General features: G+C 56.3%; 4 protein-coding genes across 4 annotated transcripts; 1 reads left to right on the forward strand and 3 right to left on the reverse strand.

Annotated features, from left to right (window-relative positions):
- Nucleotides 1-2473: 2473 nt before the first annotated feature.
- On the reverse strand, nucleotides 2474-10509 carry MROH7 (maestro heat like repeat family member 7). The gene is made up of 8 exons (XM_064516241.1): nucleotides 9381-10509; nucleotides 8857-8977; nucleotides 7832-7936; nucleotides 7588-7723; nucleotides 7136-7248; nucleotides 3814-6432; nucleotides 3600-3714; nucleotides 2474-2670 (listed from the first exon to the last, which is right to left on the reverse strand). Exons 3-6 carry the CDS (start codon nucleotides 7919-7921, stop codon nucleotides 6247-6249), a joined length of 525 nt encoding a protein of 174 aa, XP_064372311.1. The 5' UTR covers nucleotides 7922-7936; nucleotides 8857-8977; nucleotides 9381-10509; the 3' UTR covers nucleotides 2474-2670; nucleotides 3600-3714; nucleotides 3814-6246.
- An 828-nt stretch (nucleotides 10510-11337) lies between these two features.
- Nucleotides 11338-13180, reverse strand: PARS2 (prolyl-tRNA synthetase 2, mitochondrial). Its single transcript, XM_026104968.2, has one exon. The coding sequence runs from the start codon at nucleotides 13113-13115 to the stop codon at nucleotides 11688-11690; it is 1428 nt and encodes a 475-aa protein (XP_025960753.2). The 5' UTR covers nucleotides 13116-13180; the 3' UTR covers nucleotides 11338-11687.
- Nucleotides 13181-13573: 393 nt separating this feature from the next.
- Nucleotides 13574-20906, reverse strand: TTC22 (tetratricopeptide repeat domain 22). Its single transcript, XM_026104954.2, is given in 10 exon segments — nucleotides 13574-13969; nucleotides 13971-14171; nucleotides 14733-14905; nucleotides 16940-17165; nucleotides 18015-18133; nucleotides 19268-19543; nucleotides 19666-19775; nucleotides 19969-20095; nucleotides 20098-20230; nucleotides 20880-20906. Coding segments are annotated over 10 exon segments (1716 nt in total). The 3' UTR covers nucleotides 13574-13645.
- Nucleotides 20827-26273, forward strand: CIMAP2 (ciliary microtubule associated protein 2). The gene is made up of 9 exons (XM_064516242.1): nucleotides 20827-21174; nucleotides 21684-21821; nucleotides 21902-22045; nucleotides 22194-22358; nucleotides 23259-23387; nucleotides 24265-24283; nucleotides 24672-24682; nucleotides 24895-25025; nucleotides 26177-26273. The coding sequence occupies exons 1-9, from the start codon at nucleotides 21013-21015 to the stop codon at nucleotides 26271-26273; spliced, it is 996 nt and encodes a 331-aa protein (XP_064372312.1). The 5' UTR covers nucleotides 20827-21012.
- The last annotated feature ends 792 nt before the right edge of the window (nucleotides 26274-27065 follow it).

Genomic DNA, 27065 nt, shown 5'->3' on the forward strand with positions numbered 1-27065 from the left:
GTAGTAGTGGCTCTGGAACAAGAAGCTCTGGGCATTTTCTCCATGTTTTTTCACCTAAAACAGAAAGAACCGCATGAGATGGAAGCCAAGCAGTAGGGGTGAGCTTTTATAATTCCCGGTGACCCTACACACAAAGCACTGAGCGAGCCAATATCTGCATTTGTCACCAAACGTATTGCAGCGAAGCCCAGGAATCATGTACCAGATCCTTGCAGATTTTCTTCACATCCTCTTGATGGCTGTGCCAGGCCTTCTTGTAGCCAACCTGCTTGGGCAGCTTCCAACCCAGGAGCCGGGCGCACTCCTTCAACGCTTTCCTGCATTTCTGCGAGACAGGATGGTGCTGCCAGAGTTACTAGGGCTGTGGACTAGTGACATGCTGGTAACACCTCCCAGTAAAACCCCAATAGCTATGGCTCCCTGCCACCTCGGGGAGCAGGCATAGCTCACGCCAGGTGCAGAGAGAGGAGCAGAGGACGCTCTGGCTATGGAGTGTCAATCTGAGGGAGGGTTGTGTGAAGATTTTGGCTCCTGAGGTTTTGAGCAACACTTGGGACTCGCCTTGGCAATGTCAGGATTCCCCTCTTGCGAGTGCAGGAGTAGCGGGAGGAAGCTGTCCAGGAGCTCTTCGGTTTTAATGAGCTCCTGTCTCTTCTTCACCTTCTGGAGCATCACCCCAAAGAGAGAAATGGCAGCCAAACGCACGCTCGCTCTCTCCTGCGAGGAACACAACCACGGGGTCAGGAGCAGCTTCTTCAGTGCACAGTCGTACTCACATCTTGCAAGGGACTGACAGGCCCAGCCCGAAGGAGTTGTCCTCCTCCTCCCACGCTAGGGCCTGATGGAAATTCTCCTTGAGACTGTCACAGGGAGTCACTCTGGGACAGCAGCAGGGTTCTTAGGAAAAGGTGTCTGCTTTGTATGGAGAAATTTTGAGAAGCCGTAATATACTGAATGGCTTCATCACAAGACAGCTGGAAACTAAAAGATTTTTAGAAGTAGGTACAAAAGTGATACAAGTGAGCTGAGGCCTTATTCTTGGTGCAGGTTCTCCAGCTACATTAGAGGTCCTTCTGCAGTCTTGCTTTTTGATAAGGAGAAGCTACACAATACGCTGTTCCTAGCTGGATGCATTGGTGCGCTGTATGCACCAGCACAGGTCTGGATCTTTCAGGATGCTCAATCCCCACAGTTTCTATTGACTTCATTAATATGAGGTACTGGTCATCTTTTTGCTTAAGGCCACAACATCCTGTATACACAGTCACAACGAGCTCTTCAATTGCACTTTGCATGCTTTGGGTAGCCAAGGGGCCATATGGTTTGAAAGAAATCATGCAGTGTATTGCTATGCAGGTGAGACATACGAACATCACCTCAGGCACAAATCCTTTTTCACATGCCACTGCAGAGCCCAAACTGCTAGACATGGCTATAACACCTTCACCAGGACACAGCACGCGACACGCAGGGGGCTGCCAAAAACATTCTCCCATTCCCATGAGTAGTCAGGGCCACCTGCAGTTTTGGAAAGCAGCTCCTCATTCCCCTATCCCCAGCCCAACACTATTTCCTTACGTCGTCAAAGAGGAGCCTGAGGGGTCTGGTGATGCAGCTGGTGTAACTCGCTTTCTCCAGGCCACTCAGGATATTCCCGACGTTGGCAAGCGCTTCCACCACCAGCCTCCCGTCCACTCCCTGCAAGCTTTTCATCATGGCTGGCACCAGGTCCTGGACGTCCTGCACGGGAGAGAGGTCACCGACTCCCTGATGCAGCATCTACCCAGGCCTTAGGACCAAATACAACAAAAACAAGACAGTTTTGGAAACAACACTTCCAAACCGTGAAAAACCTCCTAGGAAAATAGCAATTTCCTTTAAAAGAGACATTCAAGTGAAATCACGGCAGATTGCTTTCCATCCTGTCTCCTCCTGGAGTTCGTTTCTTGCTCGCGAGCTCGGCATAACGGCAGCGTGCTGCCTCCGGGGGAGAGAGGGGATGCACAGGCATGTAACGCGCAAACAGCAGTTGGGACCTGGGGAAACACTTTTGTTATGCTTATTTCCTTGCTGCAGCAATGAGTGACACCTTCGCAAATTTGAAAGTCAACAATTTAAAGCAGCTCAGTATTGCATCTCTTCCCAGGAAAATAAGGCAGCTGAAAACAGCTGATGAAGAGATGTAGAAATAAAAGTCTATGTACAAGAGAGAGGACTGGGATGGTGAGACAAATACTGTTCCGATTAGAATGTACCCGGTGAGATGCAAACATTTCTTTCTTTCTTAATGCATGGCTTTAAATATAGGCAGAAGGTTTATGTGAGTGACTGTCTCCTTTTCAGGGGTTCGATAGCCGTTGGAGGTGTTGCCTGCAGCAGCTCCGTGCTGACAGAGCAGGATCTGTTTCAGATCCATCAGCAGCAGATCTGCAGGGCTATGAAACCGGCCAAGAGAAATCCAGACTGTTACTGAGCCCTCAGGTGTAATAACACCGGCTTTTCTCAGGTAGAAAACAAACACGACTTCACCTTTCTGGGCCACTTTATGATGGTTATCAGTCCTTTGACACACAGTGCCCGCATAACTGGATCGCAATCTGCAAGTCCCTTCACGAGGCGGGTGACTGAGTATTCTCGTGGGAGCCGCTTAGCCTCCGGCATATGGAGGAGCTTAAAAAAAAAGAAAACAAAACACACACAACCCGATGAGCACGTCACTATCAAGTCGGAAAACAGCTAATTCCTTGTCTGGCTTGATTCCCTGGTAAGTGCTGCCAGACTGCTCTGAACAGATTGCTGCGAACGCTCCAACATGCATGATGACAACTAGTTATGTCTCCTACATGGAGCGGCACGGATCTCCTTCCATGTGCACGTCAGCTGTACGAACAAGCCTCCGCTTCGCATGACAAGGAAAAGCCTGCAGACTGAGTAGGAACAGTAAGCGCAGGTGGGCTGAGAGCGGGAGTGGAACCACGTGCACCTTGCAGGAGGAATGAGCTGTTTTGTACGCTTGCAGGAAAAACACATCAAATAGGATTTCTTGTCCCTGTGGCCAAACTTCTCCAACAGGAGTGAACACAAGGGGACCCATGTGTGTGCAGCCTGTCTGGAACTTGGCCTCCTGAGACAGATGCCAAAGTTAGGCAGCCCTGTTTGAAAATTTAGAGATAGTCATAAAATGTACATACATAGCCAGGCCTACATCTGAGGAAAGAAAGGACAAAACTAATGCAAAGGACTCCAAGATCCCAGTTTGGTCTATGTTGCAAACCATCCTGGGGAAAGAGCCCAGTTTCCACATCGATAGAGTGCTCATCTCTGGCAATCCTATTCCATGTCCCAAACACCATGAGACCCCTGGAAGGGAAATGCCGTAGCAAGGCAAAGCATGTTTGCCGTTTCCTCTGCACTCATCATTTCCTGGAATTTCTCCGATTTCACAGAGCGCTCCCCAGCTTCCCCCCAGCTTCCCCCCAGCTCGGTTAATCCAGGAGAGCAGATACTGAGTTGAAGGTCAGGGGATTTGCCAGGAAAGAAGAGCTAAAGCTAGTACCCTTCTGAACCACAAAAGCTCATGTTGAGCTAATGAACCTCACCTCAACAAAAAAGGCCATCGCTGTGATTTTGAGCTGCTTGTCCCCTTGTTCAAGGAACGGGACCAGATGATACAAGATCCTCCAAAGCTCACAGCAATTGTGGCGGACCATGGCTCTGTGACAGCAGATAAATGTCCTTTTTGTTCTTGGGGAAAAGTCACTAGAGTTTTTCAAGAGAGGGACTGAAAGAACACAATTGCAGGCAGCAACTTACCTTGCAAGCAGGGTCACACCACGGTAGTGAGTTTTGGGACTGGTGAGCATGTCCCAGCCTCTCTCCTTCTCCACAAAGGTGAATTCATAGTGGCAACCCATCTTCAGGAGAAGGGTCTTGACTGCCTCCACCACACAGCTGTGAATTGAGAGCAGCACCAGCAGAGAGGGATCACATCAGCCCGGATCTCCTCTGGCTGAATATCACCACAGCATATGGCAGGTCTTGAGAGCAATGTGTTGACCACACTGATGGGACAGACCTACATCGCACACACACATTTACAATGCACACTGCGCCCAGCTCGGCCATGCAGCCACACCACAGGAGGCTTTCAGCAGCAGGTTCGGCAGGCATCTCCCGCAGGGGTGGCAGACTGGTCCTGCCTTGGACAGGGAGGAGGACTAGGCGGCCTCTTAAATTCTGAGAGAACATGGGTCTACTACAAAGTCCTCAGTGCCAGTGGCACGGCTGTTGCTTGTGACCCCTAGATGCAGCAGATCCAGGAGCTGGGGCCAGTCCCCATGGGCTAGACAAGTCCCTCCCAGAGTTCACTGCCCAAGGCAGGATGGCAAAATCGGAGGAAGGCCCATGGAGATGACACCAGTGAGTGCCACTGGGATGGGCGTTAGCGCATCATCAGGCAAGGCACGGCCGCGTGCTTGCAGGAACAAGGCTGAGGAGAATCTCTTTGTCTCTGCCTTTGGGATTTCCACCTTGGCCTTTGCTTGCTGGAGGTGGTGGAGACCCACCGTGGACCACACAGAGCAGCACAGCTGGTGTGAGTTGTAGGGAGACAACAGGGCACTTGCCGGGAGCTGTGACAAGGGGAAGGTGCTGCCATTACAAATTCACGGGGGTGGGAGCTGTCACGAGAAAGGCACACTTGGCCGAGGACAGACGGAAAAGGGCCCAGACCGTGAAGCCAACAGTGGGCACGCGGGGCAGAGCTGCTGGGAACACATGCCCCGCAGCACCTCACCCTTCCCCGTCCTCACCCCGCGGCGAGCAGTCCCCTCTGGGATCCCCGGCTGTCTGGCACAGTGAGCCCTGCGCTGTAGTGGGCCTGGACCAGCAGGGCCATCAGCAGGCGGGGGAACAGGCGGAAGGTGACCGCGCTCGTGCCCTTGTGCACGGACAGCACTTCGCACACGGCGCTGGCTGCCTGGGGGGGGAAACACACACGCGATGCTAAAATCCCTTCGTGCCTTCCTTGTCAGCTCAGGGACCCTTGCTTGGAAAAGGGGCAGCTGAAGGGCTGGGGATTCACCCATCCCTGCACAGGTTGTCATCTCCGAGGACAGGAAAGGACTAGCTGGTGGGTAGAGCCTTGGTTTGGGGAGCAAAAGGCAACAGCTAGGACACAATATTTCATGGGAAGAGGGTACATGGTTGGAGAAGGGGAGCATTTCCGCAGGGGTGCTGTCCTGTCTCTCTCCTGCAGCAGTCACTGGGCCCGATCCTCTGCCCTAGTGCCTGTACCAGCTCTCCTCTAGGGAGACGGGAACGTCCTGTCAGAAAGCTCCTTACGACTACGGGTGCGGTGGATGCTTTCTCCCCCGCGACACCTGGCCGCTCCTGCAGCCTCCGCAGCAGGATGTTCATGAGGCGGTGGGTGTCTGGAACCACTCTGGCCTTGATGAGAGCCCTCCACATCCCAGCAGCATCCCTGCAGGATCAGGAAGGCCATCACACAAATGGGCACTCGCAGCGCTGCGTTCCCAGCACGCCTGCAGCAGCCCCACAGCCACCACTGGAGAGAAAGCTGTAACCATAAAGCTGTTTAGTTCCTGACACCAGCTCGGGTACCAGGCTAGAGCAAATTCTGGTGCTCCCACATAGGAGGGAGGTCCTGTGCCACCAGACCCTGTTCCAACTGGCCACCCCCCCAAATTGGTGTAGACACGCTGATCAGCTCAATTTGGTCATACAGGGCATTGGCAAAAACTCGAGATCCCTGTTATCAGGAAGGCAGTGGGGAAGGTGCTGAAAGGGAGCACGAAGAAATGGCAGTGAGTCTGCAACCTGCTGTGGCAAGAGAGGTATTTGCTACACGACCAAGCTAAGACTGCTGAGAGGGTAGAAGCAGCAAGATATACAAGAGCGGAGGGCTCTCCATACTTGTCCAGGGGCAGCTGGAAGCTCAGGAGGGCCGAGGTGACCTCTTCCATGAAAGTGTGAGTCAGGAAGAACAATAATGTCATGATTACATGCCGAGCTTGGGACTGGTGGAGGTTCCTGAGGTGGTGGTAGAAACCGTTCACAAGTGTGGGCACCTAGAAGAGAACAGGGCTACATGCAGGTGATGTCCTCTGTACATCATGGAGGCTCTGCACTTATTTTTCAGGCTTCTTACCTGGTTTTTTACAGTCCATTTGCAACCCAGGCAACATCAGCACAACATGCAATGAAAGCGTCCCACTTCTGGTACCTCTAAACCTTCCCACACATCCGAGAGATAACTACCTGTGCTTGTAGCCCATGCTTATACTTGTTCAGGATTAAAGTCAGGGCGGCTTTTGATGCTTCCATGTTGCTCTCACTGGCTTCCTTCAGGCCCCCTGTAACTGTCAGTATAAGATCTGTCAGCTGATCGGGGGTGAGAAGCTGTCCCAGTTCCTGATGGGAGAAGAAACAAAACAAATAGTTCCCCAAGCCCAAGGTAACTAAGCTGCGCATGGTGCGACTGGGCAGGTATCAGGCTTTCATTTCCAGTATAAGAACTATGGAACGTCGCCCAGTGGGGCCACATTCAAAACATGCAAGGAACTTCTTGCTGCAGGATGCTGCAGAAGCTACCAGTTTCCATGGATTCAGAAAGGATCCTTGAACATGTTCAAGGAGGAGAAGTTCACTGGGAAAAATGGAAGAAACCCAGGTCATCTGAGGAAGTCCCTGAGCCACAGGTGTTTGGGAGCTGGGGGACCACTCAAAGTGTTTCTCCCTCCTTATGCCCCAGGCATCTGGTTTTGGCCAAGTCTCCACATCTGCAGCAGTGCACGAGGGAAGATGTGGTTCAGGTAAAGACCTCAGTTCCCTTAAAAGATGAGTGTGAGAAGCATTAGGGATTTGATTCCCATGGATGGCATCAGTGCAGGAAGAGGCTATGAAGGTGCAACCAGAGGCGACTGGCATTTCTGAGCAGAGCAATACTGAAAACTTTCCATTTGGATGTGATGCTTCGACTTTTCTTCCTCTTTTGCATTACAGTACAAACCTGAAACATCTGAACCCACATAGGCTGAGCAGTGCGATTTTCTGTTTGCCCTGCACGGAGCTGCTGCAGGAAGCAGCTTTCTCCCAGCCAGGACGCAGAATTTACCTTGATTAATTCCAGGAAGTTCGCGCGCATCTCAGAGCAGCCTGGCAAATCCAGCTTCTCCTCCTGCCCGTGTTGTTGTTCTGCTTTTCCCCAACCCATCCTCGTGCCAGGTGCTAGGAAGTAAAGATGCATCACTCTGTGCTTCATGACTTGTTTGCCCGCAGACCGAGACACACGCCACGAGGCAGCAGAGCTGTGCTGGCTAACGCCGCTTCCACGGCAAACACGAGAAGCATCCCTGGATCCTCCTCCAGCCGGCCTTGCTTAATGCACGCTTGTAGCAAACAGCACAAGCTCCCTGAGAGAATTTGCTAATGCAGTAAACCATTTACAGAAGTTTAACGCAAGTGTGAAATGCTCCCTCCTTTGGGGAAGAAACCTCTGTTCACAGCTCTGCTGCTCCTTGCAGCCGTGCATCCATCCGCCGCCCCCCTGCACGTGGCCCCTCGTACCTGCTTGCCGCTTCATGAGCGAGTGGAGGAAATGCAAGCCTTGCAAAGCCTGGCTGCTAACGTCCACCTCCGGGGCCCCGACACACGCGACCAGCCGCCCAGCTAGGAGCCCAGGCCTGGGAAATGTGGGCGATGCCTGGGTGAAGTGAAGGGCAGGGCAGCAATAAGGGCACTGCTTTCTTATCAGACCCACGAGAACTGTCCCCACCCGGAGCCACGCTGCCCACCACCAAGGATCGCTCACGTGGAAGTGAGGATTGCTGGCTGCAGATTTTAGCAAGCCGAGGGTGGTGCTCACAGCTCTTGTCCGCTCGTGGACCTTCTCCGATGCCATCCACGGGGCTACGTGCTGTCAGGGGACCAGGGAAGGCTGCGTTAGCGGCTGAACAAAAAGACACCCTGGCATGACTGCACAGCCCTCGCACACACCCGGTCCCACCATCCCCCTAGGAAAAGGGCCCATCTTCCTGCTTGTGCTCAGGCTTTTCCAGTGTTGGGGCAAAATTTCCCTGACTCATACCTACGGCAAGGGAAATACAGCATGAGCACCGCAGTGCAGAGATCAACCTGACCCCCTCCGGTGATGAACGCTATCTAGGACGCCAGCTGCACAAAGCAAAACCGCAATTACGGGAGCACAGACCCTGCCACCCCCACGCACGCCTCTTGCGAGCGGAGCCCCCGCTCCCCGCGCAGGTGCTGCTTACGTCCAGGAGGCCCTGCAGCTCGGCAGGGTTTGCTTTCTCCCCAGGGCCTCCATCAGCTCAGCGTGCACGTGCTGAGAAGCAGAGGAAAAACAGCGTTTCCCAGAGCCGAGGGAGGCTTGGGAGAGCGCAGCCCATGCTGCTCTCACGGATAATGTGGTGCAGCAGCAGTTCTTATATCTCTGCAGCTCAGGCCTGGGAAAGAGGCTGCAATGCTGGGCACAGAGCTTTTCTCCTTAGCCCAGGAAAGGGGCAACTACTGGAAGCTGAGGGGAGGGTTTCTTCTGCAAGGCCAGAGCAAGGCTGACGGAGACCACAGGGACCATCTCCAGCCAGATGCTTCCCAAATACGTTTGCTACTTGAGTCGGGTGTCTGACAGCCACAAGGGCAGCACGGTCTGCCGCAGCACGGCTCCGAGCTCCTGTGCTCGGTGCAAGGCTGAGGTGGAGGGAGGCCTCCAGAGGGATGTAAGGTGAAGCCCTGCAGAGCAAACACACGCTTCTGCGCTGGGAAAGAAGGGACAGACCACCCGCACACCAGCCACGTGTGGGCAGACAAAGTCACCTGGGCACTCGCTGTGTCGGCCTCCGCCAGGGTCTCGGTTGAGGGGAGGGGGAAGGTGCTGGCCAGGCAGGTGCTGACCGCCGCCGACTTCTCCTTCGTCTCCAAGAGCGGCTGTGTCTGACTAAAAGGGAAAGGGGCTCAGGTCGGACAGCCTTTTGCTGAAGAGGTGCAGGCAGGGCGCTGAAGTGCAGAAGGTGCCTTGCCCTTGCAGGAACCCAGGGCAGAGCTCAGCCCCGTGCCCGAGGGGCTCAGTGCAAGCCCAGGGCACGGCGGCCACAGCCTCCTACGTGGGACAAGCTCTGATGGAGCAGCAGCCAAGCCCAGAGCAGAGCCCCTGGGTGCACTGCCATGAGGGGGGTCAGATCCATGTAGAAGATCGATAACAAGAGCTTGGCCACACATCTGGGGACATCAGGCCCAAGCAGCCATGTGGCCAGTCCTTGCTAAGCGGCGTGGCTCTGTCCCCATCCACACGCACAAAGGGGCCTGGCAGACCCGGCGTCCCTGCCGGGTGCATTGCGTACCTGAGGTTGGCAATGAGCAGGAACCCTTGGCAGCGCGCTACGTTGGCAGAGACATCCCACAAGCCCTGTGGCAGGTTGTTCAGGTGCTCCTGCAAGCCCAGGGGAGACTGGTATCAGAGAAGGGATCTCCCAGCTCAGACACCTGCTTTAGCTCCTCTTGGCATCCATGATGAGACTTGCAACTGCGCTCCTCTGCCAGGAGCCTGGACTCAGAGCGAAATATTCCAAGCCTGGTGCCTCCAGGTATTTGGTGACCACCTTTGTTTGCAAGCAGCCGAGATTACTTCGCAATAGCCAGAGATGTGTCTGAGCTCTTCGTGAACCTCTGCCCTGGCATGCCCATCCTTGAAACACTGCTGTCCATGTGACCCCTGATGGGACCCTCCCCTCCCCAGATCTTACCAGGACCTGGTGGATAAGCGTGAGCTTCTGGCTGTGATGGTAGGCAGTGTCCTGGGCCGCCCTGTTGGCTCTGTCATCGATTTCCTTCTCCAGCCACGGAGCCACCTTACAGAGAGGACAAAGGCTCCCACCAGTGCCCCGGGTTCCCACATGAGACCACGGAGAGAGATGCAGGCACCACCTTAGCAATGGGTTTTCCCTCCTTCCCCACTAGTGTCAGTCCACTCCCTAGGACTCGTCATCTGGCTGCTTTCTAAACCTTTCTGAGACCGTAGGAATCCCCAAAGCCCTCCCTCTCTGTCTGCCATCCCCGTTAGCTCATGGCTTTGGAAGGGGAGCGCGGGGAGCATTTTTTCTGGTAGCTCCTCCTGGCCCAAGTGCGGATCCCTGCCAGGATGCAGGACTGAGGCTGATGGCTTGCGAGGTCTTTCCCAGATGCACGTCTGCAGGGGGAGGATCGCGGCCCGAGCACGCGGGCACCATCTCTGCCCTACTACTGGGACTGACGTGCAGGCTGTGCCGGAGAGCAGGGCACAGGGCGGCTAAGGGACCCTCGCTGCCACGTCAGGAGGAGCACGCTCCTACCTGCGCGTTGTCCTTGCTCACAGCCGCCTCCACTGCCCGCTGCCCTGGGGCCGCCTCTCCCTGGCCCTGTCCCGCTGCCCCGGCGGCGAGGTCTGAATGGGAGCAGGAGGAGGATGGTTGCTGGCCGCGACTCGCTGATGGGGCTCCCCAGCTGGGAGGGGGTCTGGGGTCCAGCCACCCCCCACCTGAGGCGGCTGGGTGCTCAGCACCCTCTTCTCCCACCTGGCTGGGGCGCGGGCACGCCGGGCTCTGTGGGCTGGTGCTCCCCCTCCATGTCCCAGCCCTCCCGCACATCCAGCCGGGGCCCCGCGCTCAGCTGCCTCTGGAATCCCGTCCATGCCCTTGGCGGAAGCGTGACATCATGTGTGATGTCATAACTATTTACTGAGGAGCAGCCCCTTCCACTGGCGCGGACGCCACGTGTACCCGCACCTACGGCGGCAGCGCTCGCGCAGCTCCCTGTGGCAGCCAGCCTGCTGCTGGGCTGCCCCGCCGCGCATCCGCACCGCTCATCCGAACCCTCACACCCGGATAACGCCGCTCCGGGACCCCGCACCCGGATAACGCTGCTCCATGAAGCCCTTGATGTGCAGTCCCTGAGACTAGCGTGATGCCCCGGGACATGTGCTAAACGCCGTGCTTACCCCCAGGCCGCTGCCCTGCTGCCCGGAGCCTGGCCGTGGCACGGGGAGCTGCCCAGGAGCACAGCTGACACAGTGCCACCTTCCAGGGGACCCCAAGGGGATCCCCGGGAGCCGGGCTGCCAGTGTCGCCCTGCTCCCAGGCCCTGCACCACCCTGCAGCACCCGCTTACTTCTGCCAACAGCAACAAAGCAATCGGGACATTTTTACCCTCCCACTTTCCTGAAACCGGACTGTTGCCACCCCCCACAGCGTCAACACGTCCCCAGCAGCTACTGGCGTCTCCCCAGCTGGATCTACCTGCAGAACTGGGGTCAAGACGCCTAACACCAGTCTTCATTTTATTTCCTGCAGATTCATATTGCTAAGGCATTTTCACAGTGAAAAGGGCTCTCGCTTTCACCAGAGAAGAGCCCCCTTTTCTCTCCCTCTTAAAATCCAGCATTCAATAATTCACTGTCTGAAAGAGGCTGAAAGAAAACCCTCCCGCGCTGCTGCCTCTGCTGCTCTGTGCAGTCTACGGGGGAGAGGCCAGCCGCCTGCCCCGTGCGGGCAGCCAGGGGCTCACCCCACAAGCGGCACGAGGGTACACACAATTCCTGCGATTCCTTGAAAAGGACCCGGGGCTATTCACACACGTTCAGTGCAGCACAGATCACAGATTCAGAGACCGCGATTTTAGGGGACCCGCACTTTACTCAGCAACTCAATGACACCCTCCTTGGTGAGGAACATGACCTCGCCAGCATTCTGACTCCAAACCTCAAACACAGGGGGATCATCACAAACCCTCTTTCCAGCTATTACCACATAGGGATAACCCAGCTTGTTGGCGTCTTTTAGTCTTTTGCCAATGGTCAGCTGAGTCCGGTCATCCAGCACCAACTCGCCGGCGAGCTGAGGCACAGCTTCAGCAAGGTCATCGTACAGGCGCTCCATGAGCGCGGCTCCCTCCTCCTCCTTGCTGCCTTTCTTGGGGGGAATGAAGCAGACCTGGTAGGGGGCAATGAGGCCCGGCCAGCGGATGCTGTCCTCCGTGGAAAGCACCTCCACGGCTGCTGCCAGGATGCGAGTGACGCCCAGGCCATAGCAACCCATTTCTGCCAGCTGGAGCTTGTTCTCGGCGGAGTAGAAGGTAGCATTGAACACCGAGGAGTACTTGGTGCCCAGATAAAACGTGTGCCCCACTTCAATCCCCCGGGTCAGGGTTAGCGGTTCCCTGCACGTGGGACAAGTCGTTTGCTCTGTGCTCATCGTTTCCACGTTGGCCGCAAAATGCCCGGCGGGGCACAGGGCCAGCCTGTCCTCGCCGATGTCGGCCGGGAGCTGGAACTCATGCGACATGGTGCCCCCGATGCTGCCTGTGTCCGCCTGCACCTGCACAAAGTGAAGGCCCAGGGCCTCGAACACGCGGCGGTAAGCGTCGCACACCAGGCCGTAGGTGTGGCGTGCCGCCTCTTCGGAGGCGTCGAAGGTGTACATGTCCTTCATATAAAACTCCCGGCTGCGCAGCAAGCCGAAGCGGGGCTTGGGCTCGTCCCGAAACTTCCTCGTGACCTGGTAGAGGCGGAGGGGCAGCTGCTTGTAGGAGAGGTTGATCTGAGCGGCCACCAGGTCCGTCACCGCCTCCTCGTGCGTGGGCCCCAGGCAGTAGTCCTTGCCGTGCCGGTCGGCCAGCCGGAAGAGCTCGCGGCCCATTCGGTCCCAGCGGCCGCTGGCCCGCCACAGCTCCGCCGTGCTCAAGCTGGGCATGCTCAGCTTCTGCCCGCCGACGGCCCGCATCTCCCCGTCGATCACCGCGACGAGCTTCTCCACGGCCCGCACGGCCGAGGGCAGGTAGTGGTAGCAGCCGGGCGCGGCGGGGCAGATCAGCCCCCCCTGCACCAGCAGCTTCTGGCTGCGGCAGCCCGCCTCCCCCGGCCCCGGCCCCGGGCGGCCCTCCCAGCCCGCCTCGCCGCCCTCCCGCAAACTCCGCGGCTGGAAAAGCCGGGAGACCAGCAGCCGCCCGGCCGCGCCGTGCCCGAGCCTGCGGCCGCGCCGCCACCGGCCCGCGGCCGCGCTCAGGGCGGGCAGCAGCCCCCGCCGCCGCCGCAGCAAGGCCGCCATGGCGGCTGGGGGGCCGCTCGGGCACCCACGCGCCCGCAGGAAGCACCGCCCCGCCGCGCCGCCACGACCAATGGGGAGGAGGGCACCGCGTCACGTGGAGCCTCCCCGCCGGCAGCCTGTCCCCTGCGGGCGGGAGGAACTCCGGAAGTGGGCCGTCCTCACCGGCGCGGGGCCGTCTTTCCGCCGGGAGGCTCAGCCTCGGTGGTTCGCCCCCGACATGGCGGCCGGCGGGGGGCGCTGCGGGGCCTCCGGGCTCGTCCGGCAGCCCCGGCCCGGGCCCGGCGGCAACGGCGCCTCTGCGCCCACCGCACCTCCGCCACCCGCCCCGGACGCGGTCTGGAGGTCCGGAGTCACCGCGGCAGGCAGGGGCACCCGTGAACAGAGGGTGGCTGTGGATGGCCGCCAGCGCCAAGGGGCAGCTGCGCCAGAGCGGGGCTCTTCCAGGACGCTTTTCTCTCTCTATATATTTTTAATTAATAAAGTTTTAGCAAACTGAAAGCTTTGCAGACTCCGCAGCCATCCCTGGAGACTCAGAGGGGTGGTGACGGCTCATTTATCTCGGCCTTGAAAGGATCCGTCTCCGTTGCCTCGAACAGCAGCTTCGCCAGCCCCATCCTGCCGTGGGCGACCGCGGCTTTGGGGAGCTCCGTTGCCTCCGGCGAGGGGTTGTGGTGGGGCTCCCTCCGCTCCTGCTGCACCCGCTGCGGTGGGAATTTCTCCTCGGCCACCTTAACCCGCAGCTCCACCTCCCGCGTTAGCTCGTCCCTGCTGAGCTGCTTCTGGAGGAAGAGCCTGGGCCGTGTCTCCAGCAGGCACCGCAAGCTCTCGGTGGAGCCCACATCGTCCAGTTCGATCAATTGCCTGCTTGGAGCACTCCGTGGCTTCTGTTTCCTCCTCTTTAAGCCACAGGCATTTGCCTTTGAACAGCTGTAATTTGGGTATGGTCTTGCCAAGGTCAAACTCCATGGCTTTGGCCAAGAAAGCCAAGGCGTTGTTCAGTGCAGTTTCACCCACCAGGAACAGTCCTTGCATGGCCTCCACGCTCATATAGTAATAATCATGGAGGGGGGCAGGACAAAATGAGGCTGTCAGGAGAAAACAGACCAACAGCTGCCTCTGAAGGTGACATTCCTCATTAGGGTCTGTCCTGCTCCCATCCTTGTGTCTAATGTCTCCCACTACCTGGCTGCACATGGCTCCTCACTACCCGTAAGCTCTTTGAATTTATTCCCAGCCAAGGCTGATGTTAACTGTAGCAGTCCCTCAGCTGTCCATTTCTGGCATCGGCCCTGCTGCACCCCACCATCTCCCTTGCTTGCGCCTGACTAGAGCTGAGCCCAACCGGAGGGAAAGGCAGCCAAGGGCCAGGTCCTCAAGGAGCTGCCCTTGGAAATGAGATGCAAAGAGGAGACAGCTCTGGTGTGGGCTCATATGGCTTAGGCTGGAGGAAGGTGACTCCGTGGCCAACCCAGACATACTGGTAGAGACATATCCAAAGAGTGGTAAACTTCGCCCTCAGCCTCTGTGGCCCATCTTTGTGGCTGGGGGTTAATGAAAACCTGGAGGCACTGCAAGGAGCTGCCTCTGATCCCTTTGGGGGTATGCTGTGCCTGTCGTCTCCTGGCCCACGTCCAGGTTTGTCCTCAGGCTCAGACAAACCTTGAGGACCTTCTTGAGGTCATTTTTAGCATGCGTAAGCTTTCTCCTGTCAGGTGCAGGGGCCAGTCCCATCTTGGTGCACTTCAGATCTTGCGGGTACAGCTTCATGTGGCCCTGGACACCAGAGGAAACTCATCAGCTTGCTTTAGTGTCCAGTTGTAGCATGGATCCATAGGTGACAAGGCAGGCACTAACGAGTAGTAACGAGAGTATGAAATGCCACTGTGCATTAGGTGAGCTCCTTGGCCAGGCCGCAACCCCACATCTCTTTCCAGTTACACCAGTCAGACCATCATGCCCAGTGCCAGCACCCCAGTGTCTAAAGTGTGCCCCTGGGCTGATTGTAGTTAGCACTGTGGGGAATGTGGTGCAGGCCCCTGGGACGTTGCTCATCCTGTCTACCTCAGCTGGACATCTGGTTCTTCGTGAATGTGAGGTATTTGAAAGAAACTAGCTCAGAGTAATGCTGTGCTATCCGCATGCCCGTAACGGCCGTCGTGGTCATTTGCTCCCCCTTCCAGCTGAGGACCGGTGACATGGGGGGCAGTTTGCCCAAAAGTGTTTGGCAGTTGAACTGCTTGGCTGTAGAGGGAGTGTCCCTGAATACGGGCTGAGAAATAAGAAGCTCTTTTCTTATTTCAGCTTTCTCAAGTCCAAGCTATTAGAGCTATCACCTGGCGACCAGCGACCACCTTGCTGCTGCGCTTTTCAGCCTCCTACTTGTAGCTGAAGCTCAAAGGAAATTAAAAGTCTCTGAAGAACAGATCTAAGCACATATTGAAGTACTTCACTACAGCAGGAGATTTCACTTCACTGAGCCTCATTTCATGAGGAGTTAAGTAATCCTTTTTAAATATAAGAAAGCAAGAATGACCCCTTATTTTATTTAAAAATGAGATTTGAGGACATCTTCATGATTCTTCTTTAATGGAAAATACACATTAATATGCACTGCCATTTATAGAGGTCTGGAACTGGGAAAATCAAGGGATTAACGGGCATGGTTTTGATGCTCCTGACCGACTTAGGAGCATTAAGGTCATTAACTGCTTGAGTCTGTTCTGTAAAGTGATGCAGCATCTTGTAAAACCGCCCAGAGAGACCTGAGGGAACTCCCTCAGCAGATATGTGCCAGAGCCAGGATTTGGTCCAGATGTCCTGGCTCTACGTAGTGACTTCCTTGCCAGACCAGCCTTTGCTGTTTTATCAGGTAATGAGTTCTTCCTAGGTGTTTCTCGCCACGATTAAATGAGCAACACAAATTGACACTCTGTGGTAAAAAGCAGTGGCCATCTCACAGACTGGAGGAGGACTGGGTCTCCATTGGAAGAGGATCTACCCACCCCTTGGACTGCTCGCAGACCATGCCTACCCTCCGCACGGGACCTTGCATGTCCTTGCCTTTTCTCTCATTGGTAAAGACAGCTTCCCAATGCAAAGGCTTGTTGACCAATTTTCTAAATTAGCTCCCATGCAGCTTAGGTGTAACCCAGGTGTGTTTCCGCCTGCTCAGCACAAGATATATATGTGATTCTAGGCAGCAGCCCCCATGCTGGCAGTGCGTGATGTTAGAGGACAGCCAGGAGCCCTAGAGAAGGCAAATGGCCCCTGGAAAGCTGCCCAGGCGCCCTGGATGTGTCAGGCATGATGTGTCTTGGGCCAGCGTTGCTCAGCAGCAGGTGGTCAGGAGATGGGCCTGCTCATCACTGTGCTGGGTGGGATTTGTAGAGGTGTGTGCAATCATCTGGGCTGTCCTCGCGTTGGAGGGCATATGAGAAAGGTTGTCTTGGTCACATCGGGAGCCCATCTAACGGTGTATCCTGTCCTTGACACTGGTGTCTAGCAGATGCATGGCAGAAGATAAAAGTAGGGCATATATTGAGTAAGCTTTGTGTGCTACTCTCTCCTGGCTGGTTTAGGGACTTCCTCAGCAAGAAGAACCAGACCTTCATGAGCTTTTCTCCTGCTCTCCATGGATTACACACATTTCCAGCACTGTCAAGCAGGAGGATACCTTTCCTTGTGGCTCCAGAAATCAGGTGGCCAGAGCTGCCAGGACTGCAGAAACCTGGGTGTTACGCGTTGCTGGAAGAGCATCATAGATTTAATGGGGTTTAGTGGAGTTGTTGATGGGAGCGGTCAAGCACAGATGCTGTTTCACACACCGTCACTGTGTCTCTGGCCAAACCGTGATGGGTATGAAGGGCAGGTTTGGAGGCAGTGACCTATCCACGCCCAGGTGCAGTACTCCTGCCAGCTGAGCTCTGGATCCTCTGGAGCATCCAGTGCCATGCTGCATATCCCTTTGGCCATCTCCTGCTTGCCCAGCAAGTGGAAGATTTTTGCCGGGCGGTTCGGGATGGGAGGGTTGTCTTTTGCTGTTTCTATTGCCTGCTGAAGCCGCAGAAGCAAACACATTTCCGTCAGGGACTTATTACCTGCTGTGCTGATCAAAGAGGCACGAGTATCTTGGATTGATTCACCAGGGCGCTGTTTTAACGGGGAGGGTTTAAGGCTATACAAGAGACATGGTCTGTAGGGAAAGCTGATCCCTCTGATTAAATCGACAGACAGGACTGAAGAAAGGGCTAAGCTTAGGGGTTATGTGCCTAAAAGCTAGTCTGTGTTCTTTATTTTTTCCAGCTGTGCCAGGGGAATCTAGTAAAGTTATTGCTCTCCCCACAGCTTTTCACTGAACTCACTTGCCAGGTTATTTGGAGCCTGTCTCTTTGGGGCAGATGGAGGATATATTTTCATGGAGGTCGGGCATCTTTGGAGTGATTCCAAGAGGCCCTGTGCCACCATGGCCTGGCTCCCGGCCGGCGGGGCTGCCCGGCTTCTCATGTCCTCGGGCCAAGACGGATGCCCCCGAATCTCCTCAGGAACATGCCAGACACCCTGGGGGAGCTGACCCTCTTTCTTTCCCCTCGTCCCTAGAGCTTGTGCGTGGTTAACCACAGCCCCTTGGCAGGTCCCTCGGCCCCGTTGCAGCTGGGCTGCAGGAACTGAACCCACTGCTTTGATGGGGGCAGATTTATGCCGTGGCCTGGCAGGGGTGCCCTGCACGCAGCGGGGCTGGGGGTCTGCTCTGCTCTGGGGGCTTCTCTCCATGGAGGGATGCTTCCAGGAGGAGAAGCACTGAGGATGGGCAGGGCGATCAGGGGAAGGGGAACGATGGACGGAACAAGTGATGGTAGCTGCCCAAATCAGCCCCTGGCCCTATAGTGCTGGAAAAAGCACCTTGCCAAAGCAGTCGAGGGGGTCGGTCTCAGAGTAGCCACAGTCCTGGATCCCTGTTGGGGTGGTGGAAAATGTTTCTTTCCAGTCCAGTAGTATCCCAAGAGGGCACCAGGCCAGGGCTAGGGAGGACAAGTCAGGGCAGGTGAGAGGCAAAATTGCTCAGCTGCCAAACCTCTCCATCCTGCGGAGGAGTTGCAGTTTGGGCTTGAGGAAGGCACCTCCTGACTTATCCTGGGCATGGTCTTATACAGGTTGCATGGTCCATGAGCCCACAGCGCTGGCAAATCCTCAGCTGGGAGGTCGCGGGGGAACAACCTCACCTGATATGTTCACCCAGCCTGGGACTGGCTGCAGCAAGGGGAGAGACGGGCCCTGGGCTGCTGGTGAGGCTGCGCTAGTGGCTGGGGTGGATTTGTCTGCCTGTATTTAGCTGTCTACATGTGAGCTAGCTGCCTTGAGCTGGGTTATAGAAAGCGGAAGATGTGATGGTTCCTGAAGTGCAGTTTGTCTCACCATAGATGGAGACCTAAAATGGGTCAAATAACTCCAGCTCTGGAAGGACCTGTTTTATTCCAGTGCCTGTACATGAAAGTACTGGAGATGTATGCTGTTGAGTGAGACGAATGCCTGCCTAACAGTACTGGTACATGAATTTTCTATGTATATTTTAATATGAAGGAGGCTCGTCAATCCATTCACACATTCCATCTGCAACATTTCTGTCCTGCTTAATGAGGGACTCACACATCTGCCAACTCACCTGAGTAGTTTAATTCCCTCCAGTGACATTACTGTAACTGCATGACTCCAAAACATTTTTTTCATACCCAGTAAAGGGGCAATTCCAAAGCTTGTCTTAGATTTGTTTATTACTGAGGATATAAAATTACCACATGTCATCTGCTCCCTGGGAGCTACTCAGGGTGCAGACCCTTTCCAGGTAATCCTGAGATGCTTTCAGGCCTGAGCAGAAGACACTTATAAAAATAAGTAACACCAATAAAGATATAGTAACTAAATCAACCAGAAGAATGCATATCATCACCTGAGGCTCAGGGCTACCTTGGATTTAGGTACACACAGCATCTATCAGTGATGGATGAATGACACCTTGAGTTACAGGTTTGTGGGGAGATGGGTTTTACCCATGCTCAGCCCCAGGTAAGTCTGAGCTTAGCTGCAGACGTGGGGTTTGAAGATACCGCGGGTGTGAAGTGCTTCTCACACCTGCTAAAATAAGCCATTTCTCCTACCTATGCAGTGAGCGTTGGGGGGCTCGATCACTTGCCGGCGCAGCATCAGGGTCCTGTTGAAGGCGGGCAGCCTCCCGCGCTCCTCGCATCCCTGGGTCGTCAGGATGCCGTCCAGCCTGCAATGGGATCTCAGCGTTGAAAAGCAGCTCAGCGCTGAGCCGTGGGGCTCCCCCAGCCCCAGCGTGCCCTGACCCAGAGTCCCAACCCCCGAGGCTCTGAGGAGGCCCTGGTGGACCCTCTGCTGAGAGCACAGAGGACCATCCCCTTCCTCCTTTCCTGTTGGATGCAGGCCCCGGGGAAAAGGCTACGCAGTGGCCCGCGGCCATGGGATGGGGATCATGGCTGGGGCACGAGGGTTTCTCTCGTGTCTCCTCCACTTCCACCCCCTCTCACAGCACCGCAGTGGACATTAGCACCAAAAGCAGCACTTTGTTGCCCAAAGGGGACATTGGCAGGTTTGGTAGTTGCTTTAAGAACATTGCTGTAGCAGCTCGGAAATAACTTGTCCCTGTGAAGGTCTTGTAACAGGCTGGGTGAAGCCCTGACCGTTGCTTTAGCAGCGTCCCTTTCCCTTTTATCAGCATGAGCAGTTATAAAGCTGCCTCCTCCTGCTCGCTGCCCAGCCGGCCGTAGGCGCAGCCCAAGCGCTGAGGTTGTCAGGGTCCTCCCGGGTGATGCCAAGGAAGAGCTCCTCAGCTCACCCTGTCTCAGCCAGGAGGAAAGTGAAAACACCCAGGGGGTTGCTGGCAGCGTGCGGCTGGCCGCCAGCGCCCGGCTCCAGCTCGCACAGCAGGCAGTCCCTCTTGAGCCTCATGTCTCACCCCCGACACTCGCGCGGCTGCCAGGCTCGAAGGTGAGGTTCATCTCCAGGTGGAAGCGGCCGGAGAGGTAGTCCAGCTCTTGCAGGAGGGCATCGATGTCCCCATCGCCTCCCGCGTGGCTCTCCGTCGGGGAGCGGGGCTGCTATAGGGACACATGTGTCCCGGAGCGGGGCCGAGCATCCCCTCAGCCGTTCCCTAGGGAACAGAGGATGCGGGTGGCCAGGCGCCGTGGCGAGGGCTCCAGAGCTGCCCAGCACAGCGGGACATGGGCAGCGAGGTGAGGCCACCCGCCAGGCCCTCGGGCGGTGGCAATCCAAAATAAAGAGGCCTCGGGGGAATACACACGATTCCTTAAATCGCCCCAAAACCCTCAGCAGAAACTTCCTCGGTGGGAAGAAGCAATTTAGGAAGATCGTCTCTGAATGCGATACAGCAGCAAATCCCTGATTTGTGGTGCCGATGCTCCGCGGGCGCTGGTGCCTGTCCTTGCAGGGCCACGGCAGGTGCCCGGGGCGGTCCGGGTGCAGGCGGGGAGCAGGACCCCCCTCGCCCCGCGATCGGCCCCCTTGGCAGCCGCCGCACGCAGGGCCAAGCCCGGCTGCCCCACGGGAGCCGCTTCCCCCGTTAGCAAGCAGAGTGTGTTGGAAAAGTGTTGAGTTAGAGCATTTGTCCCGGTTAACTCTGAGCCGGCCGCGGCGCTGCCGACAGAGGTGCTCTGGCTTTGCCTTGCAGGGAAAAGCATCCGCCTCTGGCTGGGCCAAAGCAGAGACAGACCCGCGACCCAGTCAAACGCCCCGTTTCCCGTTCAGGGAGACCATGAAGAGACACAAATGTGTGGTGAGAGCTGGGGTTGATGCATCCCGGCCACCCCCTGCACGCATGTGTTTTTGGGGGGGCCGAGCGGCGCAGGCTGTGCTGTGAGCGATGCCCAGCTTCGTCCTGACCCTCTCACCCGCTCTTCTGCCTCAGAAAGACGCGCTGGGCCCAGGCACTTACAACATCAAAGACTTCCTGCAGCAGAAGCGGCCGTCGAGCCTCAGGGGCATCTGCGACACCAGGGAGAAGAGGTTTAGAGATGTCCTTAGGGTAGGTCCTGGCTCCCCCCTGAGTCCCACGAGAGCTGCCAGCAGGCCCAAACCCGGGGCTGGGGAAGGCGACGGCCCCAGCAACCTCGTGCGCCTGCTGCCCTGGGGCTGCAGGACAAGGCTTGGCCGATTTTGGGCTGCTTTTAGGTGTTGGTAGGAAAGCAGGGCTGCAGGAGACCCTCAGAGCTGCTCTCCTGCAGCGTGAAACCCCGTGACACCAGCTAGAGTCCTTGTCCCTTCGCAAAGCAGGGTCCTGCCCCGCTCTGGGGTATAAAACCAACCGCGTTCTGGGTTACACATATCCGATCCAGCTGTTTTCACATCAGTATGGCAGTGACCGGGCACATAAGGGATGTCTGGGCTTGGAAACCTTCGTAACGACCTTGCTGAGCTAGGAGGGCAGAGAGCGAGAGCGTGTGCACATGTGTGTGCAAGTGCCGAGGGCCCTGGGACCCGGCGGAGGTGCTCCCGGGGGTCAGGGCACCGTGTCCCGGCCCGTCTCTCCCGCAGGACTGCTACCCCGGCCCTGGCACTTACAGCCCGTGGGAGGACCCCTACACCCGCCGCAAGGATTTGGCTGCGTGCTCCGCGACGTTGCAGGGCATCATGGACAGCCGGACACCCCAGCGCGTCCTGCCCACGACCCTGGCAAGTGCCACCCCCCTCCCCGGTGCTGCGGTGGCCCCCGGCCCCGCTGCCGGCCCTGATGGCCCCGCTCGGCCCCGCAGGGCAGCGGCTTGGGGCCGGCCACCTACAACCTGCCGAACAGCATCGACGAGCTGCTGGGGCGGGTGGTGAGCATCCGCGGCCCCTACGAGCTCTTCTCGGGCGACAGGATGGAGCCCGCTGGCCGGGGCCACCGCGCGCGGGAGGTGCGTAGCCCGGCCGCCCCGGCCGCGTGTCCGAGCAGCCTCGGGGCTGCTGGCACTGATGCATTGCTCCCGGAGCAGGGGGCCGCGCCAGCTCGCATGGGGAGCCGGCCCCGTCTCGGTTTTGCTCCGTAACATTGCCCCCCCGCAGCGGAAAGGCGCTGAGCTGAGCACGGGTGGGGTCAAGAGCTTCCCGGAGGAGCTGATGTCGAGGGACAACGAGAAGAAAGGGCGCTTCAGCACGGTGCCGAGGGAGCCAGGCCCCCCCACCGAGAGGATCTTCTGGGCCACGCTCAGCCAGTGCCCCCGGGACGCGGTGAGTGGGACGGCGTGACCTCCCTGTCCTGGGGCCACCAACCCCACCGCGGGGTGCCGGGAGCCCAGGCAGGGGCTGGGGCTGAGACCGAGCAGAAGGCAAGGCTGTAACGTGCATCTCCAGGTCCTTCCTGGAGAGAAGACTACCCACAGTGTAGGTCCAAAGTGCATCCGGGAGATGGGTCACAACACAGCTCAGGCCAAAACTGAGGGCCCAGGCCAGAGCCTAAATGAGCCCCGGGACCGCTGGCCAGAGGGCACGTGGGTGAGGAGCCCAGGCGAGGCTGGCCAGGGCGATTAAGGCCCATTGATACCCTCAGGGCCCGGACCAAAAGCCTCTGGCACCTGCTCATCTCACTGTCTTGCCCTCCAGCACTTGCAGCTCCCTTACGGAAGAAATAGGCTTGCTAAAGGCAGTGGTAGCAGCTCGGAGAAGTCCATGCTCCCCGGAGTGAGCGGCAGGGGAAGCCAGAGCCGTTGGGAAATGACTCGAGAAGTCATTAGCAGTGTGACATTGGCCACAGACATAGCAAAGCCACGCGGGAAACGGAGCGAGGAAGGCAGGCTCGTTTTTCCCTGCTGTCTCCGCTCACCGAGGCTGCTGTTCAGAGCTGCCTTGGGCTCCGGTGGGGCAGGAGCGAGACGTGCATGCAGGAGGTGCCGGACACCAGCAGCACCCGGCTTCCTGACGGGTGACAGCCATCGCTGGCCGCAGGCTGGCATGCAGCAGTCGCTGCTCAGGTGGCTTCCTGGAGGCTCCTGCTAGCCCTGATCCAACCCTGGACCTGTGCACGGGCAAAACCATGCGGGACTGCATTAGGGCCTGGCAGAGTGACCCTCTGATGTGATGCAGCTTCTTTTACCAGCAAACCGAAGTGTAAGCGGTTTCCTTCTGTTGCAGTTTGCTGCGGGGCCGGGCTCGTACGATCCAAAGCCCATTGCGAGGTCAGAATACCTCAGCCAAGCCCCATTTTGGTCATCTGCCAAGAGATTTGACAGAAGGTCCTGCTGCCTCTTTGCTGGGAACGAGGTGAGCGAAAGGACACTGTGGTAAGAGAAGGACACGGGACCTGTCATGCTCTGACCTTCCTCCATGACCATCCCCAAGCCACTGCTGGCCCCGCTGCTAGAGGGCAAAACTAAGGGTGGGATACACCTCGCTCAGCCTCAGACATCGAAAGCTTAGGCGTGTCCTCAGCACCTTCTGAGCAAGAGATGTCCTGCACTGGGTGGCCATCTGGGACAGCAGGATAGATCGACCTCAGGAGGTGCTTTTCTCTCCCCATTGACTAGCAAGGAAACCTGAGTGACTTGGTCAGGTACCAGTGCTTTGGACACTGTTCTTGCACAAAACAGGTTGCTAAAGAATAGGAGGTGAAGCCCATCCTCATCGCAGGTCCAAAGTCCTGCCAGGTCAATGGAAAGACGCACATGGCCTTGGAAGCTGAGTCCCTTTCCCCTGAGCTGCCTAATGCTAGTGCCTAATGCATAACTCCCTAATGCCGCCCTGCTGCTGTTCCTGCCCTCTCCCGGCACACACAGATGCTGGAGGACTTCTCGGGGGTGAGGCCAAGCAGGACACGCTCCTGTTTCTCTTGTGCCTCCGCGCCCAGCGGCACGGCTGTCGGCAGGCGCTGCCCGCAGCCAGCGTGAGCACAGCTGGTGCCCAGCAGCCGGGGCCACCAGATCACCAGTTGCCACCTTATCTCCGTTGGTGTCCTCAGGCCTTTGCCCTCGCTAACGAAGGCTCAAACAACTGTTCCCTCTCCTGCTCTGCATCAGTTGCATTTCACAGGTGGGGACAGCTAGGTTACCTGCTGATGTGAGGCCTTTCAGGTGCTAGGAGCACCATGTATCCTCCCAGAAAGTTATATATTCTGCTGCTTAAAAGCCACTATTTCTTCTAGCAGCAACAGCAACACGCCAGTGCAGGTACGAGCCCTTCCCTTAGTACCCGTTCTTAGAGCTGCATTCATCTTCGCAGCTTCCCCGCAGAGAGCTAGAACAAAGCCTAAAGGGCTCAAAGCAGACAGGGAAAGCTTTAGTCTTAAATAGTCCACCTTGGCTAGGAACGAGGAACAGACTTCCATGTGGCTTCTTTCCTTTATGCGGCTGAGTGGGGAACAGGCAACTTGAAAGAGGTCAAGGATGAAGACATCTTTATAATTGCTGGGGGGAGCTGGCAGATTACGTTTCAGTGGTGAGGCTGCAATAAAGCAGCCCTTGACTATAGCTAGCGGTAGGCAACTGGGGAGCACGTTTGAGCCAGCAGAGTTAATCAGGCCCAACTCCTTTGCAGACCGCTGTGACTTAGAGGAACCGCTTGTGAAGAGCACTGCCCAGGCTAACACCGATTAACAGGTCTCCTCCTCCCTCCCCCGCAACGTAGACCTGGTTTTGTTAGTATGTCCCACATACTGTTGTATCTTTTGCAATTGAAGGCCTGGTGCTGTCAAGCCCCCCTGCCTTTGCCTCAGTTGCCTCACCCGTATTGCCTCTGTGATGATGGGGAACCACATGTGACCTTCTCCTTCCAGAATCCCGTAGGTGTTGGTCGCTACAACATCACCGAACACGAGAAATACCCTCGGAAGAGCAGGTACCAGTCCCTGTACCGGTGCGAAACACGGCGGTACCTGAGTGACTTGGAGCGGGATGCCTACTTGCTGTAAGTCCGGTGTACGATGGCTGCTCCGAGTGGTTTCATACTGGCTTACAGGAGAAGCATTTGCCCTGGGCAGGTCTCAGGAGACCAAGTGCATGTCACTGAAAACCTATGACCGATGTGAGGCTAAAGAGCAGAGGGACAATAGTGTAGTTAGAGCACTGGATTGGGACTGTGCAATGCTTGCCAGCTCCACCCTAGCTAAATTACCCATAACTTGGTAATTTGGAATAGGTAATTTGGCTGTAATTTGCTGCCTCTCCCAGGAGAGTGAGGAGACCTGAGTGCTTCCCCACCACGCAGGGGTGATGGATTGCTGGCTAGCAAGGCACTTCGCAGGTACCAGCGTGGCCGTGCTTTCATCTTGCGGGATGCAGTTTGCATGCAGTGGAGTTGCAGACAAATAGTTTTCATTTGGGTTAGAGGCGGCAGCCCGGAAGAGGACAGGGCACGGCGCTGATAACCGAGCCATCTGGGCTTCGTTCCCAGGGCTGGCACGGCATTGCTCAGCCGCCTCCAGCAAAAATCACTTTTTCATACTGTGCCTCGGTCTGCCATTTGCAGAAGGAAGCTAACAAGGCTCACTTCCACTGCAAAGGGCTTGGAAATTGCCAGGATGAAAAGCCCTGCGAAGCTGTTAGGAACCATACTAATGAGAGACCGCTGCATAGCCCTCTGCTTTCACTTTTGCTAGCGGCCGAGATTAGCAAACTGCTGTGGTTGCACTCAGGGCCGACAGCACTGCGATGGCCTGGTTAGTTTTTCTTTCTTGATCTCCAGAGAGTAGTTTCGCATCTGTCTTAGCTGAATATAACCGAGGGCAGCTTTCAGTGGGGCAGCTATGAGCTGGGTCTTTTGATGGAGGAGGAGGCACAAGGAAATCCAGCTTTCAACATCGCGCAGCTTTGTTAATTCTGCAGTGCCAGTAGGTATAAAAAAGTCTGAACAATGAGCACACGACTTGGAATTCAGACACACTGAATGGGTCTCTGATCAAACAGCACTAGCCCCCAAATCACTTTTCAAGCTAAAGCGATACTTTCAAGGGAATAGCCAGGCTTTTAAGAGCTCTGCTTACCTCCAAGCTCATTAAGACTATCAAGATTAATCCAGCCGATAAGTTGAGCCCACTGAATCGCATCCTCTTTCCACAGTGAGCGGCTCAAGCCTTCTGCTAAAAACACCTGGAACGATTTGATTGCTGCGCCACATTGCCCAGATAGCTCTGAAAAAATCACTGTTGTTTTCTGATCTCAAGAGGGTGCCGGAAAGCAGTGAAAACCGTGAATAAGGAAAGCTACGAATAAGCCACAGACACACCAGTGGATGAGGCTGGGTAGATGAAAATACTTACAGCGTGGTGGTGCAAAATTCAAGACCAGTGAACATCTCGTCTTGTTCTCTGCTAATAAAACGCCCTTCCTTGGACAAACAAACAACAGACTGACTTTTCTGTTGAGTAATTCATTACTTCACCCTCGGCTTGTATAGAAATGACACCCTCAGGAAGAGGAGGTTAGAAACCACATGTCCTCTGCAGGGCGGTTTGCTGGCATGCACAGCTCATTCAGTGTTAAATATTTCCTTTGCAACTGAACTGCAGTGCTTTAAGAAGTTGCATGTACCTGTTACTCTTGCGGCGGTGATGAAAAACATCCTGTGTGTTGTAACTCAACGGTGGTTGTTCTCACTGTAAGCAACAAAATACCCCCAGGCCCACCTGTACGACACAGCTGATGCTGCTTTCTCAGAGACAGCTGTTACAGCGAGTGAAAACAGTCAGCCTTCTGCAACTGCAGCTCACGTACCTGTCCTGTGCTACCTTCGAACCAGTCGTGCACAACGATCTTAATTACAAGCTGTAACATACAGCTTCACTTGGATTAACAATGCAAATGTTTAGGAAAAGCTGCTGGGAATGAGGGGGGATTCAGTGTCATCAGTTCAAATTTTGTAGGATATTAAAACCTAGAAGCAGCGAAGTAAGTGAAATGAACAGAAAGCTTTATTAGTGGTAATGAAGAGAGGCCATAAAACTGCACT

Source organism: Dromaius novaehollandiae, chromosome 8, assembly GCF_036370855.1.
Source record: "Dromaius novaehollandiae isolate bDroNov1 chromosome 8, bDroNov1.hap1, whole genome shotgun sequence".
Classification (NCBI taxonomy): Eukaryota; Metazoa; Chordata; class Aves; order Casuariiformes; family Dromaiidae; genus Dromaius; species Dromaius novaehollandiae.

What these genes read in the sequence shown, in the direction of transcription:
- PARS2 (XM_026104968.2), bottom strand. Translation starts at nt 13,115, where the DNA reads ATGGCGGCCTTGCTGCGGCGGCGGCGGGGGCTGCTGCCCGCCCTGAGC.
- MROH7 (XM_064516241.1), bottom strand. Translation starts at nt 7,921, where the DNA reads ATGGCATCGGAGAAGGTCCACGAGCGGACAAGAGCTGTGAGCACCACC. An exon ending in CCAGCAATCCTCACTTCCAC is followed by an intron (nt 7,724 to 7,831) that starts GTGAGCGATCCT and finishes CACTTCACCCAG; the next exon opens with GCATCGCCCACATTTCCCAG. An exon ending in GCTCATGAAGCGGCAAGCAG is followed by an intron (nt 7,249 to 7,587) that starts GTACGAGGGGCC and finishes TTTACTTCCTAG; the next exon opens with CACCTGGCACGAGGATGGGT.
- CIMAP2 (XM_064516242.1), top strand. Translation starts at nt 21,013, where the DNA reads ATGCCCAGCTTCGTCCTGACCCTCTCACCCGCTCTTCTGCCTCAGAAA. An exon ending in GCGTCCTGCCCACGACCCTG is followed by an intron (nt 21,822 to 21,901) that starts GCAAGTGCCACC and finishes TCGGCCCCGCAG; the next exon opens with GGCAGCGGCTTGGGGCCGGC. An exon ending in GCCAGTGCCCCCGGGACGCG is followed by an intron (nt 22,359 to 23,258) that starts GTGAGTGGGACG and finishes CTTCTGTTGCAG; the next exon opens with TTTGCTGCGGGGCCGGGCTC.